The following is a 21,435-nucleotide window of genomic DNA, read 5'->3' on the forward strand; positions in this document are numbered from 1 at the left end:
TAAATAGTATATGACTGGGTCTACAGGGAGTGACTTTTACTTCCATGCTCCATGGAGTGATGCCTTTGGATATGCAAAGTCCGTGAATATTTTTCTAGCGATGTCACCTTGCAAATTCATGGCAGATTTGCTGTTCAGTATCAGCCCCAAGTCTTTTCCAGAACTTCTTCTCCCACTAATGTTACAGATTATTTTTCCTCAACTGTGTTATTTTACATTTTTCCAAACTGAACCTCACTTAGTTATTTTTTGTCCATATTTCTAAGTTCTCTAAGTTCCTTTACATTATCTCCCAGTCTTAACGGTTGTTCTCTGCTTTTCCAGTTTTAATATCAGCAGATTTCATTAATATGCTGCTTAGTCTCTTTTCTAAACTATTAATGTAGATATTAAATATGAACTGAATAGCCCTAACTCTGCTCCCCATGGTAGCCCACAACTTAATACATTGCTATAGTTTATGGCCTTTCAGTTAGTTTTCAGTCTGTGTGATGATGTTACTAACCAAGCCATTTTGAATTAATTTTTAAATTCAGGTTTTATAAGCAACAGCACCACACACTTCTACTAAAATTTAAACTTGTGGAGCCAAATTTTCATCTGGTGCAAACTGACCATTTCATTTATGTGAATCAACCTATGTTGATTCACATCACTTCAAGATCTGGCCCATTATGACTACTGCATTCCCTTCATCTACTAACTTTGCAGTCCTGTCAACAACAACTTCTTTGTCTAGCAAGAGTTATTTTTTCTAAATTTACTCTAGTTATTGCTCATTGCTCAATAATCCCCTAGGTAGGACCTGTTCTTTCTCTCACTACAATTCAGAACTTTGTTGTGTTAATCAGAAATCTGGTCAAAAGAAGAAAACAATCAGATTCACAACAAATATTTTCACAAATGAAAGCGTTGACTTACTTTCACTTTGATTCACTGGTCTTCATTTTCTTGAGTATTTGGAGGATTTGCCTTGTAGTCAGGAAAAATATTCACAGTTCTGAACTTTGCATGAATTTTTAGCACACATGATTTCTCAGAAATGCATAAGTCATTGTTCATTATTCTTCTTTAATATTTGCCATCCATCTTGGGAGCTGAAACAATGCCCTGTGATGTAAGTGACACTCACACCATCTAAATAACAAATAGTCAAAGCCAGCAGTTCACAAACAACCCGTAAAGTCTGGACATTATTTAGTGAACCTTCCCAAATAACCATCACAATTGTAGGGCAAGGGTGTATTCACTCTTAACTGGACAGATAGTTGAAAAGAGGAAGTAGCCTTGTATTTCAGGTGAGGTTGATTCAAACTACTAAAAATTAATGCTGGTAATAATAATTAGCAGTCCGCACTTCTTAGCTATTAACTAATTAATCCTCCCAGCACCATTGCTAGTAAGTAAGGTCTTGTCTGCACATAACTTGGGCCACTTTAACTATACCTTACACTTAAAGCAGAACAACACCCCCCAGGGGGAGTGCACTTACACTGGTATAAAAGTGCTTATACTGATACAACTTATTGCTATATGGGAAGGGGAATAAGTTTCACCAATATAAGCACATTTACACCCGTGTCCACATCAGAAGCTGTATCGGTATAACTAATTCAGTAGAAAACACAAACAAACAAACAAACAACCCACGTCCCTAACCAACGTAGTGATACCCGGTACAAAATTTGTGTATAGACCAGGGTTAAGCCATATAGTGTTGCTTGACAGACAGGATAAGTAGTGCAGAGAGGTTGGAAGACTTGCCCAAGTGAGTCAATGTCAGAGCAGGGATTAGAATGCAGTGATTCTTGGCTTGTGTTCCCACACTCAGACCACTAGACCAAGTCTCTCCCTAAACCGTACCTAGTCAGCCAGGGTCTGAGTGTGAACACTTTGTATATACCTACTTTTTAATCAAATAGTTTCAAAGGTATATTTAAAATAGCCGTCTAATTTACATTGAACATTAAATCTCCCATGTGCATGGAAAGCAATTTATTTTGTGCTACAAAAAAGAAAAGGAAAGGTTAGTTTAATTTACTAAACTTCCAGAAATGCCAGTGGGAGGTTAAAATCTGCTCTAATTATACAGCAGCACAGAGAGGACTGGAGTCAGACAGCGAGAACTATTGTGACAGTCTCTTGTTACTGAGCTAGAAATTGCATTGTAAATGGACTAAAACCCAAAAAGTCTGCGATTTCCTTCTCTTGGTGATAATCAAGTACGCTAAACAGACAAAGACCTGAACATGTGCTATAATGAGATTTTGACAGCATGTATCTACCTCACTATTGGGAAAACCCCTTTATCAGGTTGAGAGAAAGAGATGAGCCCGTAGTGGGCATGCCTCAAATATCAGTCTTGCAGAGAAAAGCTACCAGATGTGGCCCATTAGGTTAAGGGACTCAGGGTTTAATTAGGCCAGAGTCAATGTTGCCAAACTGGGATCAGAGGCTTGGAGATGAGACTAATGTTTTTTCCTTTATCCCTTATCCCCTTTGATGCCACAGATACTTTACTGTAGAGACTATCTTGATGGAAGGAGCATTGTGAATGATTCATTGTCCTGACATGAAGGAAAGCAGAGTATGTTCTCCTAGCCTTCCTAGGATGGGAAAGACAACTGCACTAAGAAGAGAAAAGAAAAGGAGTACAAGTGGCACCTTAGAGACTAACCAATTTATCCGATGAAGTGAGCTGTAGCTCACGAAAGCCTATGCTCAAATAAATTGGTTAGTCTCCAAGGTGCCACTAGTACTCCTTTTCTTTTTACGAATACAGACGAACACGGCTGCTACTCTGAAAACTAAGAAGAGACTTCACTTGCTATATAAATTGCTTCTCTAGGGACTGAAAGGGCTGGTAACCTGTACATGAGAGGTGTGGTGGTAACCCACGTACAAAGATATCGCTTCGGCGCTCTCCTAGAATAACATCCCTCCCTCACAGCAGGATTAGCTCTGCAGTGTAAATGGTCAAATGGCTCCAGCTATGCCACTAAGGGGTTCTTTGCTTGATGACTGAGCAGTAGCAGACATTCTCCTCCTGAAATGCAGATAAGACAGTGAATCAAAAATACAGGTTTGAACTGTCTCAGTACCTTGGATTTTGGTTTGGGCTTATCATTTATTGATGGATTTGATAGCCATGTCTCAAGCTGCATAAAAATCATTCAGGATTTATAAATTCATAGAGTTTAAGGCCAGAAGGGACCATTAGATCATCTAGTCTTATTTGTATATCACAGGACATTACATTTCACCTAGTTGGCCTTATATTGAACCCAAAACTTTTGTTTAGCTAAAGCATATGTTCCAGAAAGGCATCCAGTCTTGAAATGAAAACAAAAGATTGCGAATTCACTGCTTCCCTTGCTAGCTTGTTCACATGGCAAATCACACTCACTGTTAAAAATGTGTGCCTTACTTCTAATTTCAATTTGTTTGGCTACCGATTCCAGCCATTGATCCTTGTTCTGCCTTCTCTGCAAGATTAATGAGCTCTTCAGCATAGTTATGAAATTGCCTGTATACTAGTAATAAATCAAACCTGTCTAATAATACCAGGCCTAGGCCAAATCTACTATATCCCCCATCTCAGCATGATTAGGTACTCCCCTTCTCCCCTGGGTGTTTGAAGAGGCTAGCAAATCAGGCTTTGGCATATTGCGGGGAGAAGCGAGTGAATTCCAAAGCTAAGGATTCAGAAAATGCTTGTATCACCTTCTCTTAAACATAGAGGGCTCAAGCCCAGCTTCCTTTATTGATTACATCTATAACAATATCAGACAAATAAAGAGGCAGTCACCCATGTGACAAACCATTTATCTATATATCTAGCTTTGTGGTTCCCGTCACCGTAACATCTGAGCATCTCAGAAACATTCATGAATTTATCTTTACAAATTTAGGGAATTACTGTGCATTTAATAATCAAAGCAAGAAGAAATTTTGGTGACTTGTCCCAACATCACACATGGAGTATGCAGAAAAGCTGGGATTTAGGGCTTATAAATTAAAACCATCACTTTGAATTCTCTGTGGAAAGATATTGGCAGCCAGTGCAGCTTATGGAGTCCAGGTTACTTAGCAGAGGAACACATGGAGAACACACAAAAAGAAAAATCCTGGGGTTTATTCCTTGAATACACAAATTGCCCAAGATGTATCTGTTGTGGAAAAGAAGGAGAAAATGCAGCTCACTCAAAACATGTCCCCAGCAGTAAAGCACAAATAAGCTCATCTTAGTTGTGTCAACAGGACATGCATGAAATTGCCTGAACATTCGGCATAGAGACAGTGTTAGCTGCAGGGATTTAGAGAAATGGTATTCAGAAGATATGTTGTACTGGGTAGACATTGCCTTAAACCTGTAGCTCCTGGATAATTCAAAGGGCTTTATGTCATCAAAAACTTGCAAAGCACTGAGCTCAACCTAATGACGAGCTCTTAGAAGGGTTGTTAGAAAACCCGCAGTTAACAAATAATAAATAGATTTGATTAATTTTCTTGTCACCAAACCTATCACAAACAGCAACTGTGCAAGGAAAATAACAGTTCCATTTTGAGGCAAAACTCATTATCATGCCCTTGGGGAGGAGAAAAATGGGCTGTATATTGACCAAGTACAGTTAGGGGCAGTGATCTCATCATCAGCTGTTGAGCTTTACAAATGGGAACAGACACCAAATTTACCACAGAACTGTGGTATGTTCTGCTGTCTGCGTTAATTGATCTGTGCTCAGCCATTTGTGCCTACTCTTAGGCCAAATTAGAAGATTAAAGTACAGCGTTCTCTCTACTGGCCTGCTTTGGGGAAAAACCCAGTATCCCAAACTTTTTTCCTCTTTCTGGCAAAAGTTGGGGAGGGCAGGAAGAAAAGACCCTTCACTCGCCTTCTGAACACATGGGGTCAGAGAACAGAGCAGTAAATCCTCATCCTAGCCACAAGGGAGTGTCACCTTAAAACTCTTGAACTCAGTTCTCATATGTGGTCATTAGGTAATTACTGTGCAGCATTAAAACTGTGACCCTTAAAGTGACACACCATATGGGAGAGGACCCTTACTCAGTATTTTTTGACAGGGCCTACTTACCATTTATCACTAGAATTCATTTTCTTAAAGGCTGAAGTTTGTATCACCTCTTCTGGATAGTCCGTGTGAAGTCTAAAACCACAATGGTCGTAGTACATTGTTTTGTCAAAAATAGACAGAAAATCAGAAAAACCAAAATAATTATATGCATGAAATTTATATTCCTACCCTCAACAAAAGCTAGTAAATATAGGCCCCATTAATGTTGTTTCAGGAAAATAATAAAGACTTGCATTTTTATTGCACTGATTCCTGTCTGGTCCAGTTTGAGTCTTCCTCACCTTTGACCCTTCTTTGTAGGCAGCATGTCAAAAACAAAGCCTGTTTTCAGCTGTCTTGTGTGAATGAAATTTTCAGTTATACTTTTCAGATTATTTTGATCTCCACCTGCATACTGTCACCATTCCCACAAATGTAGGCTCCAAAGTAGGATTTCTGGAACAATGTGGATAGTGGGGGTGCTGAGAGTCATTGAACCAAACTGTAAACCCTGTATATGATGGAAACACTTCAAGCACCCCTAGTTCCAGCACCTATGCTCCAAAGAGGAGATAACAGCTAGACAGGTAACACTGAGACATCTAGACAGAATTATGTGCAGTCCTGGGGAGGAGCTGGTGGCTGTGGTACATGTAGTTAGCAAGGACATAGGGAAAGGTATTAGAGACCAAACTGGAGGCCAAATTGAGGCTGCTGGGTAAGAGATTAAAGTCCAGGACCAGCAGGGTGGCATTCTCTGAAATGCTTCCAGTTCCGTATGCAGAGCCAGTTAGACAGGCAGAACGGCAGTGTCTCGATGCGTGGATGAGCTGATGGTGTAGGGCAGAGGCAACGTGGGGGTGGGGGGGGCATGCAGGTTCACATACCCCCCCAGATTTCTGCTTGTACTGAGCAGGGTCACATGGACTGAGCATGCTCAGTAATGCTGCTGAAGCCAGCTTTCCTCACTCTGTACCCACCCCCACTATCCACAGGCACAGGTTGTCTCTCATGTAGGAAGTGGGGTTTTCGGTTTAGTAGGAACTGGTGAACCTTTGGGAAAGGGGGAGCTTATATAGGAAGGATGGACTTCACTTAAACCAAAATGGAACCAGATTGCTGGCATGTAAAATTAAAATGGTCATAGAGAAGTTTTTAAAGTCAGGGCTGGGGGAAAGCCAACAGGTGCGGAGGAGCACACGGTTCAGACAGAGACATCCCGTAGGTGAGGCTCTGTTAACAAGGATTCTCTATATCCTAGTAAAGAGGAAAGGATAGAAATTGATAAAGTACAGGTAGGAGCTGAAGAGAAACTGTCAAATGAAAAAGAGTCCCATTCTATTACATCACATGAAGGCAGACAACTAAATATTGACAAATTGTATAAGTATTTGTATACAAATGCAAGAAGTCTAAATACTAAGCAGGGCTGTAGCCAAGGCAGGGGCAAGCAGGGCAGCTCCCCGGGGCACAAAGCCATGGAGGCGGAAAAAAGAGGCAGTGTGGGGGGGCATGTGGGGTCACTCCCCGCCCCCCCAAGATTTCTGCCTTCCATTTAGCACAGAGGTTTTCAAACTGTGGGGGTGGGCGAATGCCCCACAGTTTAAAAACCATCACTGGCAGATGAGAAGCTGGTGGGAATCATGCGGTCCGCTTGTGCCAGGGCACTCGCTCACTGGCTGCCTGGCAGCCCTTCCTGCCCTGTTCCCCGAGCTGACCTGCCTCTGCACTGCTGGGTGCTGCCCAGGCAGGGAGGGTAGCACTGCTCCGAGCTGCACCCCAGCTTACCCTTTCCTGTCCCCCGAAGGAGCCTGGCACTGACCAGTGACACCCCCTGGAGCAGCCCCTGCCCACGGAGACTGGCTGCCATGAGATGCTCCCCAAGGGAAGCATCTCATGGCAGCCAGGCTCCATGGATGGGGCCAACTCAAGGGGGTTCACCAGCTGGCGCCAGGCTCCTTTGTGGGAGAGGCAAGGGTGTATCAGAGGTGCAGCTCAGAGCTGTGCCGAGTGCCTGGCTGTGCAGAGGCAGTCCGGCTTGGGGAGCTGGGTAGGGAGGGCTGCCAGCCAGCTTCCCAGCTCCCACAGCACAGAAAGCCAGGTACACCCCACAGCTTGAAAACTTCTGTGCTAAATGGAAGGCAGAAATCTGGGGGGGGGGGATGTGACCCCACATGCCCCTCCCCCCATGTCATTGCTAGGGGGAGCAAATATGCTTGCTTGCGCTAAAAGGTGCTAAAATAACTAGTTACAGCTCTGATACTTAGATGGGTGAACTTGAGTGCCCAGTATTAAATGAGGATGTTGAGATAATAGGCAACAGAGAAACTTGTTGGAATGATAATAATTAATGGGACACGGTAATGTCAGGGGACAAAATATATAGGAATTATAGAGTAGGTAGTGAGGATGGGGCAGTGGCACCATATGTGAAAGAAAACAGTGGCAAATGTAGTAAAAATTTTAAATGAATCAAACAGTACCGTAGAATCTCTATGAGTAGAAATTCCATGCTTGAATAATAAGACTATACTATTAACAACCTGACCAGGATGGTGATGATGATTGTGACATGGTCAGGGAGATTAGAGAGGCTGTAAAAATAGAAAACTCAATAATAATAATAATGAGTTTCAACTATCTCCATATTGACTGGGTACATGTCATCTCAGGATGGGATGCAGAGATAAAATTTCTAGACACCATTAATGACTGCTTCTTGGAGCAGCTAGTCCTGGAACCAACAAGGGAAGAGGCAGTTCTTGATGTAGTGCTCAGTGGCGCACAGGATCTGGTCCACGCAGAACCACTCAGTAATAGTGATGATAATGTAAATTTAACATCCTGGGGTGGGGGAGAGGGAATACCAGAGAAGCCCACCACAGTAGCATTTAACTTCAAAAAAGGGGAAATACAGAAAAATGAGGAAGCTAGTTAAGTGGAAATTAAAAGGAACAGTCACAAGAGAAATGTCTGCAAGCTGCATGGAAACTTTTTAAAAACATCATAATAGAGGCTCAAATTAAATGTATATCCCAAATAAAAAAAAAAAGCAAGAGGATCAAGAAAATGCCACCATGGCTAAACAACAGAGTAAAAGAGGTGGTTAGAGGCAAAAAGGCATCTTATCATAGAATATCAGGGTTGGAAGGGACCTCAGGAGGTCATCTAGTCCAACCCCCTGCTCAAAGCAGGACCAATCCCCAATTTTTGCCCCAGATCCCGAAATGGCCCTGTCAAGGATTGAACTCACAAGCCTGGGTTTAGCAGGCCAATGCTCAAACCCCTGAGCTATTCCCCCCGTCTCCCCCCCCAAAATTGGAAGTCAAATCCTACTGAAGAAAATAGAAAGGAGCATAAACTCTGGCATGTCAAGTGTAAAAATGTAAGTAGATGGAACAAAAATAATTTGAAGAGCAACTACCAAAAGACACAAAATCTAACAGCCCCTTTTTTTTAAATACATCTGAAGCAGGAAGCCTACCAAGCAATCAATTGGGCCACTGGGCACTCAAGGAAGATGAGGCCATTGCAGAGAAGCTAAATGAATTCTTTGCATCAATTTTCACTGCAGAGAATGTGAGGGAGATTCCTACACCAGAGCCATTTTTTTTAGGTGAGAAATCTGAGGGACCATCCCAGATTGAGGTGTTGATAGAAGAAGTTTTTGAACAAATTGATACATTAAATTAAGAAGTCACCAGCACCAGATGGTATAAACCCAAGAGTTCTGAAGGAACTCAAATATGAAATTGCAGAACTACTAACTGTGGTATGAAGAAAATGAGTACTTGTGGCACTTTTGTTAGTCTCTAAGGTGCTACAAGTACTCCTTTTCTTTTTACAGATACAGACTAACACAATTGTTACTCTGATAACTGTGGTATGTAACCTATCACTTAAAATAGGCCTCTATACCAAATGACTGGAGGAAGATAGCTAATGTAACACCAATTTTTTAAAAAGGCTCCGGAGGTGATCCTGGCAATTACAGGCTGGTAAGCCTAACTTCAGTACCAGGCAAATTGGTTGAAACTACCATAAAGAACAGAATTATCAGACACATAGATGAACATGATATGTGGGGAAACATCAACACAGTTTTATAAAGGGAAATCACGCCTCACTGATATATTAGAATTCTTTGAGGGGGTCATATGGAAAAGAGTGATCCAGTGGATATAGTGTAGCTGGATGGTCAGAAAGCCTTTGACAAGGTCCCTCACCAAAGGTTCTTAAGAAAAGTAGGTAGTCATGGGCTAAGAGGGAAGGTCCTCTCATGGATCAGTAACTGGTTAAAAGACAGGAAACAAAGGGTAAGAATAAATGGTCAGTTTTCATAAAAAAGAAGTTAATAGCAGGATTCTATGGGAATCTGTACAGGGACCAGGGTTATTCAATATATTCGTAAAGGATCTGGAAAAAAGGGTAAACAACGAGGTGGCAATGTTTGCAGACAATATACAAAATTAATCAAGATAGTTAAGTCCAAAGCAGATTGCGAAGAGTTACAAAGGGATCTCACACAACTGGGTGACTGGTCAATAAAATGGCAGATGAAATTCAATATTGATAAACGCAAAGTAATGCACATGGGAAAACATAATCCCAACGATACATAAAAAATGATGGTATCTAAACTAGCTGTTAACAGATCCCTGAAAACAGCTGCCCAATGCTCAGCAGCAGTGAAAAAAGCTAACATAATGTTAGGTTTCAGAGTAACAGCCGTGTTAGTCTGTATTCTCAAAAAGAAAAGGAGTACTTGTGGCACCTTAGAGACTAACCAATTTATTAACATAATGTTAGGAATCATTAGGAAAGGAATAGCTAAGAAGACAGAAGATACCATAATTCCACTATATAAATCCATGGCACACCGATACCTTGAATACTGTATGCAGTTCTGGATGCCCCATCTCAAAAAAGATGTATTAGAATTGGAAAAGGCTCAGAAAAGGGCAACAAAAATGATGAGGGGTATAGAACAGCTTCCTTATGACCAGAGATTAAAAAGACAGGGACTGTTCAGCTTAGAAAAGAGACAATTAAGGGGGGATAAGATAGTGGTCTATAAAATCATGAATGGTGCAAAGTAAATGAATAAGGAAGTGTTTATTTTCTCCTTCATATAACACAAGAACCAGGGATCACTCTATGAAACTAACAGGCAGCAGGTTTAAAACAAAGACAAGGAAATACTTCTTTACATAACGCACAGTCAACCTGTGGAACTTGTTGCCAGAGGATGTTATGAAGGCTGAAAGTATAACTGGGTTAAAGAAATAATTAGATAAGTTCCTGGAGGATAGGACCATCAATGGCTATTAGCCAGGATGGTCAGGGATGCAACCCCATGCTCTTGGTGTCCCTAAACCTCTGACTGCCAGATGCTGGGACTGGATGACAGGGGATGGATCACTGGATAATTGAACTTTTCTGTTCATTCCCTCTGAAGCATCTGGCATTGACCACTATGAGATGACAGGGTACTGGGCTAGATGGGACCATTGGTCTGACCCAGTATGGCCGTTCTTATGTTCTTAATGATCTCTTATGAAATGGCCTTTGTGTATCCCAAATGAATTCAGGATAGTACTTGTTGCTTTGAATGAATAGTTTAGGTTCCTCTTTTTCCTGTACTATTTTATATTTTATAGTTCGCTTTAATGTGTGTGTATTCAGTAGATTTCTCCCAGCCCCACCTTCACTTCTGAATTCCAAATAACCATGTTCAAGGTGCCTGATCTTAGTTCTAGAATAACAACTGCTCTGCTGCATGTTAAATGTTTTGGCAGGATCCACTAACCTGAATCCAATTCCCTGATTGCCTTCCTTCTGACTTTAAAGTGACAAAGCTCACATATTTATATGTTTCCCCTGATTATTACTTCTGTATCAAATATGAATAAACAGATTAACAGTAAATTGACATAAGGGAAGATAATAAATAGAAAAAAGGGGTAAGGGGACGGAGAAATTGAGCGAAGTAGTAAAGTGGAAGACGAGAGTGAGAGGATGGGTCCCTCTCAAGGCTACTAACATTCTAAAGCTAGTTCAGATATAATTAACATAACCATCAGAGAGAGTGAAATCCTGACCCCATTGAAGTAAATGGGAAACCTCCCATAGACTTCAGTAGAAGCAGGATTTCACCCAGACAGAGTAAACTGAAGTGAGTGAACGAGTAGTTATTACATATTTTGGTGGTGGAGTTGCAAGTTAGTTTGATTATCATATGGTTGTTAGTTTGGGGTTTTTTAGTATGTGTTGGAGGCATAGTGGGGGGCAGAAGCAGGAGTTTTAGTGAAGATCTGGATTTGAGGAGAGCAGGCAAAAATGTGGTAGGGAGGGAAATGAATGGAGTGGGAGGAAGAGGTAGATGAAGATGGAGCTAGGGAGTTCCTGGCAGTGTCAATTTTTGCCTGTCATGTAATATTCAAGATCTTGGGCACAGAATGAGGTAAAAGGCTAAAGGGATGGTTTGAAGAGCGAATCAAAGATGGGAAGAGACACACCGGGGTTAGGCATGAGGGAGTAGATGATGATAATGAAGTCTACTTAGCATGAGAGAGAGCAGAGTTGAGAAATGAGAACATGAACAGTGCTGGAGGAAATCTGCATGGGAATGAGAGAGAGCAGCAAAATCAATGGAATTACTCATGCTTAAAGTTAGGTATGTGTTTGAGTGATTTGCTGGATTGAGGTTTAAAGTACATTGCTGTTAGATGTTATTTTCACCTAATGTTCCCTCTTCTGTGCCCAAGATTTTGTACTTGGACTTTCAGAAAGCCTTTGACTAGGTCCCTTACCACAGGCTCTTAAGTAATCAGTCATGGAATAAACGGGAAATTCCTCTCAAATTCCTCTTACAAGATAGGAAACTAGAGTGGGAATAAATGATCAGTTTTCACAGTGGAGAGAGGTAAGTAGTGGGGTCCCCCAAAGATGTGTACTGGCACCAGTGCCGTTCAACACATTAATAAAAGGTCTGGAAAAAAGGGTGAACAATGAGGTGTCAAAATTTGCAGATGATACAAAATTACTTAAAATAGTTAAGCCCAAAGCTAACTATGCAGAATTACAAAGGGATCTCACAAAACTGGGTAACTGGCCAACAAAATGGCAGATGAAAGTCAGTGTTGATAAATGTGAAGTCATGCGCAGTGGAAAACAACCCCAACTATACATACAAAATGATGGGCTCTAGATTAGCTGTGACCACTCAAGGAAGATCTTGGAGACATTGTGGATAGTTCTCTGAAAACATCTGCTTAATGTACTAAAAAGCTAACTCAATGTTAGGAACCTTTAGGAAAGGGGTAGAAAATAAGGTAGAAAATATCATAATGCCACTATATAATGTGAATAAGGAAGTGTTGTTTACTCCTTCACATAACACAAGAACCAATGGTCACCCAATGAAATTATTCGGCAGCAGGCTTAAAACAAACTTAAGGAAGTACTTCTCCACACAACAGTCAGTCAATCTTTGGTACTTGTTGCCAGGGAATGTTGTGAAACCCAAAAGTATAACTAGGTTCAGAAAAGAATTAGATAAGTTCATGGAGGATTGGTCCATCAGTGGTTATTAGCCAAGATGGTCCTGGAAACAGCCCCATGCTCTGGGTGTCCATAAATCTCTGACAGCTAGAAGCTAGGGCTGGATGACAGAGGATGGATCATTTGATAACTGCCCTGTTTTGTCCACTCCCTCTGAAGCATCTGGCCCCAGCCACTGTCAAAAGACTGGATAGTGACTAGTTGGACTATTGCTCGACCGAGTATGGCTATTCTTATGTTCTTTTTAATTTTGCTATCCCCTGGTTCTCATGTTCACTGTGGTTTTTTTTCTTTATAATCCACATCTTATTATTACAAATGCCACATTTAGTTCCCAGAACAGCCCTATCATGAGGGAGCATCATACTTCCATCAGTTTTACGTGTATTCTATTTACACAAATTGTTCTCTTAACTTGGATGCTGTGTCTCAAAAATAGTCATCCTCATGGTCACTCAGAAATTCTTTTTGCAGTGTTCCTTAGAGTATCATGAAGAATGCAATGCCAACATACTGTAGAGAATTGCATCGAACTCAACGGCAGACCAAATGTTTTCTGTGGGAAGTGTTTTTATAAAACTTTGTATATTAAAATGTACTTCTGTGGATATAAAATCATCTTCCTCTAATATTTTCAGTTATTTGACTTGCTTATGTTTACAGCATTTTAAAAACAAAAGATCACACAGCTCATATTGATCATAACTGTGACAGTCTGCAGAATATTTTTTTAAATCTTCTTCATCTTTTCACTGTTTACTATAAACCTTGTATTCTTTAGCACTGGGAAATTTCCACTTTTTTTTCTAGCCAAAACTCTGGGTCCTATCATATCCATACTTTGGATGTATGAACATTGTGACTGGCCCCCGTGGGCCAAACCAAACCCTTGTCTCCAAAACCCACCCCTTGGCTTTAGCTCTGAACTTTGCAACACAGATCCATCTCAAATTCTTTTTTCTCCAGGAATATTTGCACCAAAATAGAAAATGGCATGTCACTTTGTAAATTTCTCCTTCCCATACCCCAAATGTACAGGATTTCATTCTGCACCATTTTCCTACCATTTCCACAGAGCTGCATTTTGCCACTGTAGTTTTCACAGTGATATCTTGTTATATGAAAAACAGTATTGGGGAGGAATCTGTGCAGAAGAAACAAAACATTCAGGACCATTTTTCTGGAGCAGGGACTAGTCGGAAAAACCTTGTCAGTGTGGCTCTGGTGGAGCTGTGCTGACAGGGACAGCCACATGGGTTCAGGAAGAAGTACAGAGGTACAGAGCTTCCATGTGGATTGCCTTGGACCTCCAGTGAAATCACAGAGTTTGGACCCCTGCTTATTCCACTAGGGAGCAAACCCCTCCTCCTGAGATAAGAACTCAAAAGTAGCGCTGTGTGGGGAATCTCCTCCCCTGGGCTTCCCTGCAGAAGTGGTTGATCTGTCTGCAGTAACTATTTCTATTGGTTTTGTCAGCAGTGAGAATATTTGTGCTTGGTTCTGTTGATCACCATTCTGTAATGTATGCTATAGCTGCTGAGGTACTGTTCCCTTTCAGGCACTACTTCCAGGGATGGCAGAGGAAGATAGGAAAGCACGGTTCTTTGGTTCACTGCATTTTGGTTCCTCTTCTGAGGATAAGAACAGAGGACAGGTCCTCAAGCTTTCACTCTCACCAAAAGCCGCATTTAGAATGCTTTGACAGAGTTCTGCCTGAGCAAGGACTTGGCATATTTGGCCCAGGATGATTATATAGGCCGGGTGACCGGGTTCCAATAGGGGCCAGCTGTGGTCACTCGATTAGGGTGAACTGCAAAGAATGGGGCAGACAATCCCCATAAAGCTGGTGGATATTCCACTGCTTAGATTTACCAAGCCAGCATAAAACAGCTTCTTTATTACCTCACTGGTTACTCAGAAGTCCAAACAAAACATTTCCCTTAAAGTGATCCAGGTACCCACGTCAAATATGATGAAGATTCCTGAAAATCTTATTTCATCATATAAAAGAAAAAGTTCTACCAATCCCAAAGGATCGGACACATTGCCTCCCAGGTTAATGAATGTTTCAGATCTTACCCAAATACACACTGCAGCCAATTCTTATTAACTAAACTAAAATGTATTACAAAACAAAAGAGAGAGCGAATGGTTAAAAGATCAATATACATACAGACATGAGTTCAATTCATTGAGGTTCAGATTCATAGCAGAGATGGTGAGCTCTGTAGTGGTGGAGTTCTTTCAGAAATAGTTCTTAGGTTATAGTCCAAAGTCATTGCAGGGTATTCCAGCTTAGGACTAGGATCTCAGTCCTTTTGCCTAAGCTTCCCCTGTATGAAGCCTCAAGCAGATCTGAGATGACAGAATCAGAACCCAAGAATCTTTTACACAATTTCATGTCCTCTTTGACAAGTTGGGAGTTCCTCCGGGAACAAAAGGTAATTAGGATGACTTTGAAGGAGGTCCATCACCAGTACTTAGCTATAGAATTAACATGAGGCAATTTGCTTATTCCTCCACCGTTCACAGTACATTTCAAAGGCAGATGAATACCGAGATAACCCATGTTTACAATTCATTTAAATGCTAGGATGTTCTTTTGATATCTGAACTGTCAGAATATAGCATAGACAGGGACTGTTGATTGACCCTACTCATACATATGTAAATATACCACCATTATCCCTCCACATGTCTTTTGAAGGTTATTTATTTTGCAGGATGTTTAACCCTTTCTGGCCATGCATCACAAGCTGCTAGTTCCTGCACAAAACAACCATTTGAAATGCTAGCACTTTCTTCCCTGCTTGAAAATTGTCCGTGGGTTGAGTTAAATCCACTCTGCACTGAAAATACGGGGGCTTGCTCTGCAGTGACAAACAAATCAACAAACTGTGAACAGCTTTCTACAGTTTTTTATTTTTGCCTTTTGTCATGCTGTCTGGAATGGTTCACGACAGTGAGTGCCTACCTCAGGGCAGACTGTCAAAAACAGGGCAGACACCCCAAACGGTGGTGTGTTCTATAATTGGATTTTACCAACCCAGTATCAAATGTGAACTAGATTACTAAATCAGTCCTACCATGAAGTCACAGCCAGTCCCTTTGGGCTCTCCAGTCTATCTTGCCACTCAGGCAAGCTGGACTTAGTAATAAATGGTCACTTACACCAAAAATCACAAATTACTCAGGTTGCTCCCAGTCCCAAAAGACCAGTCACTTGCCCCAGATCAATTTGTTCCATAGATCTCACACCACAAACAACAGTGGTAGTAAACTAACTAAGAATTTATTGCCTAGGAAAAGGAAATCAGAGAGTTATTTACAGGTTAAAGAAGGCAACATATATGGACAAATGAGTTCAATCTGAGACAGTGGTGGGCAACTTGTGGCCCGCAATTAGATTACCCTGGAATGGTGAACCACGGCCACTGGGAGCTGCGGGGAGCCATGCCTGAGGATGGTCAACTTCAGCAAAATGTCTCGTGGCCCACAATCAGATTACCCTGATGGGCCGTAGGTTGCCCACCATTGGTCTAGGGTTCCAAAAGAGGAACGAGATGTAGTGATCTGTCAGCATTGAATGCCTTTTCAGGGCTTACCCCAGGTCAATCCTGGGGATCTCTGCTTTTCTGTTTCTTCATTCCAGCCCTTGTCAGAGTCCAAACAGCAAAGAGATGAAAAATCTTCCTGTTAGCTATTTTTATTTCCCTTTTCTGGCATTCAAATCAATGGGAGGAGGCCTGCTGCATATACTTCTCCATGGCTGGATGGGGCAATTAACAAAGCTTTTGTCCTATGAGTTCACAAATCATAAAAGTGGAGCAGAGTGTTGGATTTACCTCTAGGAAGGCCCTCCGATACTTTAATATCTGGGACTTTTAATGTATGTCTAAATTTGGGAGGGGGAAAGGGAGAGAGGGTTGGCTAACGGGACAGGAAGAGTTATTAGCAGTACCTTCTGCTACCAATATTTTAAATGGCAAGGGCTAAGACTGTGGTTTGTTTTTCTTCCAGCAGTTTGGAAATCTTTCATGTAAACAGCAGTCAGCATTAATTAGAGCTCTGCCTGTTGTTTTTCCCTGTAAGATACAGTGAGCAAACTTAGATGTAAACCAATTTTAGGCTGCCATGCCTAAAATTTGGGTAACGTTTCCAATGCCCTCAGTGTCAAGTTTTCTCTTTTGGCTGTAGGGTCAGTAGCTGTCAGGGAATAATTGGATTCAGATGCAAATTGTGGTAATTGCTGCTTTTAAGAGAAATCATGGTTTCTCTTCGTATTATTTCTCTGTGCCTTGTTCTGAGATTATCTGACTCGCAGGGGAACTGATTAATAAGGCAAAGCAGCCAAGTATTTCTCTAGGCTTGTTTGTTATGCTGTACATGTGTGCATATGGTAAATGCAAATAAACCCATCTTTATTTTATTCATAGTTCTAATGGAAAGTCTGTGTCATGGTCTGAACCAGGTGGAAGACATGTTCCCAAGGGACAACACATGTGGCACAGACTCTCAATGCATGTAACGAGCAAGGAGACGGGATGCAATCAGACAGCGGTAATCAAGCCCCTCACTAAAAGTTACCATGGCCAAGGCACGAGCCTGACTTTTTCAGACATCAGCAGTAAGACTCTCTACAATGTGGTGGAGGAAGAAGAGAGCGAGCCAGTGCGCTTCAGCCAGCCCTGCAGCACTTCCATGGTGGTGCACAGGCGGGTGACAGCAACGCCCCCACTTCAGGCAATGGCAGAAGAGACCAACCTGTTCTTACCTGAACAGCCCCCCAAGAGTCTGGTGCTGCAGCAGAGATCTATTGTGGAGCAGCTACAAGGCGTGGTCAGCAAGTTTGCCACCGGCATTCCTGACTTCAACTCTGTGATCCCCATGCCCAATGCAGGGAATGGAGTGAGGGCCCTCTACCAGCCTCCACTGCAGCAACAGCAGGTGCTTCCTCTCCAGATGGCCACTTTCAGTGAAGAGCCGGTCTCGCTGCTGGCCGACGAGTTGGAAAGCGAGAAGTTTAAGCTCATCCAGGGATATGTGTACGAGAGGCCGGAGACCACGGAGGAGGAGGAGGAGGAGGAGGAGGAGGAAGAGGAGCAGGCGACTAGCAAACTGACTCTAGAAGACTCACCAGCGCTGACGCCTCCATCTCCTTTCAGAGATTCGGTGGCTTCTGGCAGCTCGGTGCCCAGCTCCCCAGTGTCGGAGTCAGTGCTGTGCACCCCCCCAAACGTGACCTACGCTTCGGTCATCCTGAGGGATTATAAACAAAGCTCCTCCACTCTGTAGAATGAGGATTACATCAAGGTGTGAACAAGGAGGACTTCGGCTGCTGTCAACTGGAAATTGCTGGGGCGGAAGAACCAAGACATGTGGGTGGGGGAGCATGAGAAAGCAGAATGTGATGTTATATGCGATGCGACAAAAACTGTGTCCTGCACTAAAAATGATCTATTTGAGGGCTCAAATTATTTAGCTGTTAAAAAATAATTTAAAAAGTGTTGTACTTTGAGAAGACAATAGGAAATTCTGACAAAGCACAAACCCAATAAACAACTTCTATAGCAAAAAAATGAGTAAACATAAAAATCACTCACACTCACACACACTCTTGGTAATGCTTGGAAATGACTCTGGATAAATGCAACCATGGATAAGTCATTAGCACATCTCATGGCTGTAATTCTTCATCTGGTGCAGAAGCAGCAGACTCAAGAACTGGAAGGGGCAGGGTGTGCAGGAATGAGGGAAGAGATCTCTGTCTGGGAGTTTATATATATATATATTTCTTCTGGTTTAGTAGGTGGATAAAGTGCAAATGTAAGTCACTGTAGTGTGTCTGTTGGGGAAAAGCAAAGACAACATGCTGACATATGATTTTAAAAGAATTTTGTCGGAACAATCAGTTGCTCACATTAGATTTTCTTTTTTAACTTGTGCTGATTTTGAAAAGGGGCCAGGATAATCGCAACATTTTTTGTGATGAAGATTCAAGAGGTCTGGTTAAAAGAGCCTTTGTTGTAGTACTTATAATGTTCCAAGTACTAAGAAGAACTGCCCTTTTCTATAAGATTGCAAGCCGTGTGACTAAACTGTTACATTACATTTACCGTAGCAAAATATTTACCAACTAACCTTTCATAATACAATATATTTGCCATGTGATTACATTGTTTTTTGTGTTACTATAGGAATAAATACATCAAAAATAACTGTATACTTATAGCAACAATTACTACTTTAAACAAAAAGGCAATTCTTTATCGTGGGTCATAAAATCCATCGTAGAAGCAAGAGAATGAGTGTATGATTGTGTCTGTGTGTGTGAGTATAGTATGTGTGAAATGTAATGTCTAATAACTGCCACTGGAAGATTGTCTTACAAATATACATGGATATTTTTATGTTCCAATCATGTTTTATAGCATTGTTATACAATAGATCTTTGAAGGTTTGTATGCTGTGCTAACACATTTTTCATATGTAAGCTAAGACGGTTGTTACCCTTATAATAGATGCTTTATTTTGCAGATATTTTATTATGTGGAAATATGCTATTGATCACTAGTGCTTTGAGAGCTTGTTACTTTAAATGTTTGCAACAAGTGTGGTTAACCAAAATAAAAAGTCTGTTTTAGAAATCTTGTACATGCCAGTATTAAAACTATAAAGGCAAGACTGGAAAAAGTATTTTGACCATTTCCTAGTTATTTCAGATAGTTACAAATAAAATCATGTTGAGACAAGAACTTTCACCAGTGCTTAAGGTGTACACAAAGACCCAGATCTATTCAGCATTGTCCATTTACCTCTCAGCCTCTTCTACTTACACGTCTTCTTCCCGGTCTCTGTGTTTTTTCCTCCCTTTTCGATTTTGCCTCTGTGGTTTCCCTTTCTGCTCTTTTCATTTTTAATGGTCATTCTTATGCTTCTCTCTTTCTGTCCTTCACACCCTCTTCTCTCCACATTTCACACATTTGCCAAAGATGGGCCTAAACCAAAACCCCACCCCAAACATTCTTAAATGTTCTGGGGTTCAAATTCCAGATCCAACTCTTGTGGCTTTAGTGCATCAGTTCAATGAACTCTGATTTGTTTGATTTGGTTCGTTTCATTGGTTGGTTTTTGTTGTTTATATATGTGATATTATGTTATATAAGCCACTCATATGGAGCAGATCCTCAGCTCCTGTAAATTGTCATAGCTTGATTGACTTCAGCTGAGGATCTGTCCCATAATTTTCTCTTGATATTTGTGAAGTGTTCTTTTCATGCCAACATAATTACATAATTGCTTTTTGTCATAGGTCTTGTATGTTTTCTGCCAGAATTATTCTGAATTCCTCATATTTATACTTGATTTTTTCCCTTGTATTTCATTTTTACTCTAAAAATGCATGTTGCTAGTAATCAATTCTTCTGTTAAAACCCAAGTGTTTGTTATTTTTGATCGAATTATATAGCAGCAGCATTAAAAGAATTGGCCGGTACCCCAAATCAGAATCGATATTTAATCCTTACTCTTTTCTTTTTATGATATTCCTTTCAGTATGACTTGTTGCCAATTGCTATTATCATCTTAATGTAAAAAGCATGAATTGACTTTGCCCAAAGAAACGGCTACATCTTTGTCAAAAGATCGAGGTCTCTGGTCAAACCTAAAGATGCCTTTGGGTTTGTTTATGTTGGCTCACAGTTTTGTTTTTTGTTTTTTTAAACTGTAGATAGATTAAAGAAATAAGAAAAAATGTTTTATCTCTTGATAAGCATACTAGCAAAGGATTACATCTTCTCATACTTATTATTAGTATAAGATGTTTTGTGTTGCTACCAATAGCAACAGGGCTAGTACTTTGAAGCCATGAGTTAGATAAGACAAAGTGATTAATAGATATATAGATATGTATGCCTATGGCAAATTTTTGGTTGTCTGACCTAGCTGATTTGAACACATTAAGCACTGACTTTACTACTGTTTAATCATAATATCATGAGTAGGAGTTTTCTTGAAATTCAGTATCGTAGCTCTAAGTTTGTAATTGTTAAAACTGTAAACATACACATACATAAAGTGTATCTAAAGGGCAAGAACTCACCTTCGTGTATGTGGCTGTACAAGCTATTAAACTTCCTGTAAAAGTTACTTCTTTTGGCCTGTCAAATGCTTGATTAAAATGGCCTTTTTGTCAAAATGATCTTGATGATGCTGTATAATAAATATTTTCTATTTATTATTTTAAAAGATTCTTAATTTTTGTTTCATGAGATAAATTGAAAATGCCTGATAGTGTATGCATGCGAGAAACTTTATCTACGTGAGTGGTGTCATTGAGGAGTTACACAGTAAGGTTAAGCACAATGCAGAAGTGTTTGCAGGATTGGGCCCTAGGAACCTGGTCCCACAAAAATTCATTCAATGGGACTATTAAATATTTATATTATGGTAGTGGCATTGTGTGGGGCGCTAAACGCGAGTAGCCCTTATTCACACAAGTGATCCCATTGATCACCACTCACATAGATAAAGTTACTCACATGCATACATGCCTATCCATAGACCGTAAAGAAGAATTTTAGCCCACAGCATTACATGTCTGGGAGAAAACCAATTTATTAGCTGAATGCATTTCCTCAAATGCAGGGATGCTCAATGTGACTGACGAGGAGTAAGACAGTAAAAAGCCCTCTTCTTGTCACAGCATCCCAAAGAGCAGTCACTGTTAAAAATTGTTTTGCTTTTTTTGTCTTCATTTTGAAGACGTCCTAGGAGAGGGAGACCCGAAAGCCCTAAA

At 40.9% G+C, this 21,435-nt stretch overlaps 1 protein-coding gene across 6 annotated transcripts in view; it reads left to right on the forward strand.

Annotated features, from left to right (window-relative positions):
- GRM1 (glutamate metabotropic receptor 1) overlaps nt 1-20,844 on the forward strand; it is a 258,147-nt gene extending 237,303 nt beyond the window's left edge. For 4 of the 6 annotated variants that reach the window (XM_074948564.1, XM_074948567.1, XM_074948568.1 and 1 more), the window contains exon 9: nt 17,075-20,844. In XM_074948564.1, the coding sequence (XP_074804665.1) occupies nt 17,075-17,933 (859 nt within the window). In that variant the 3' untranslated portion in view covers nt 17,934-20,844. The remainder of the gene's footprint in view (nt 1-17,074) is intronic. The other 2 variants (XM_074948570.1, XM_074948569.1) reach the window with 2 other exon arrangements.
- The last annotated feature ends 591 nt before the right edge of the window (nt 20,845-21,435 follow it).

The sequence above is a fragment of the Natator depressus genome, chromosome 3 (genome assembly GCF_965152275.1).
Source record: "Natator depressus isolate rNatDep1 chromosome 3, rNatDep2.hap1, whole genome shotgun sequence".
Lineage (NCBI taxonomy): Eukaryota > Metazoa > Chordata > Testudines > Cheloniidae > Natator > Natator depressus.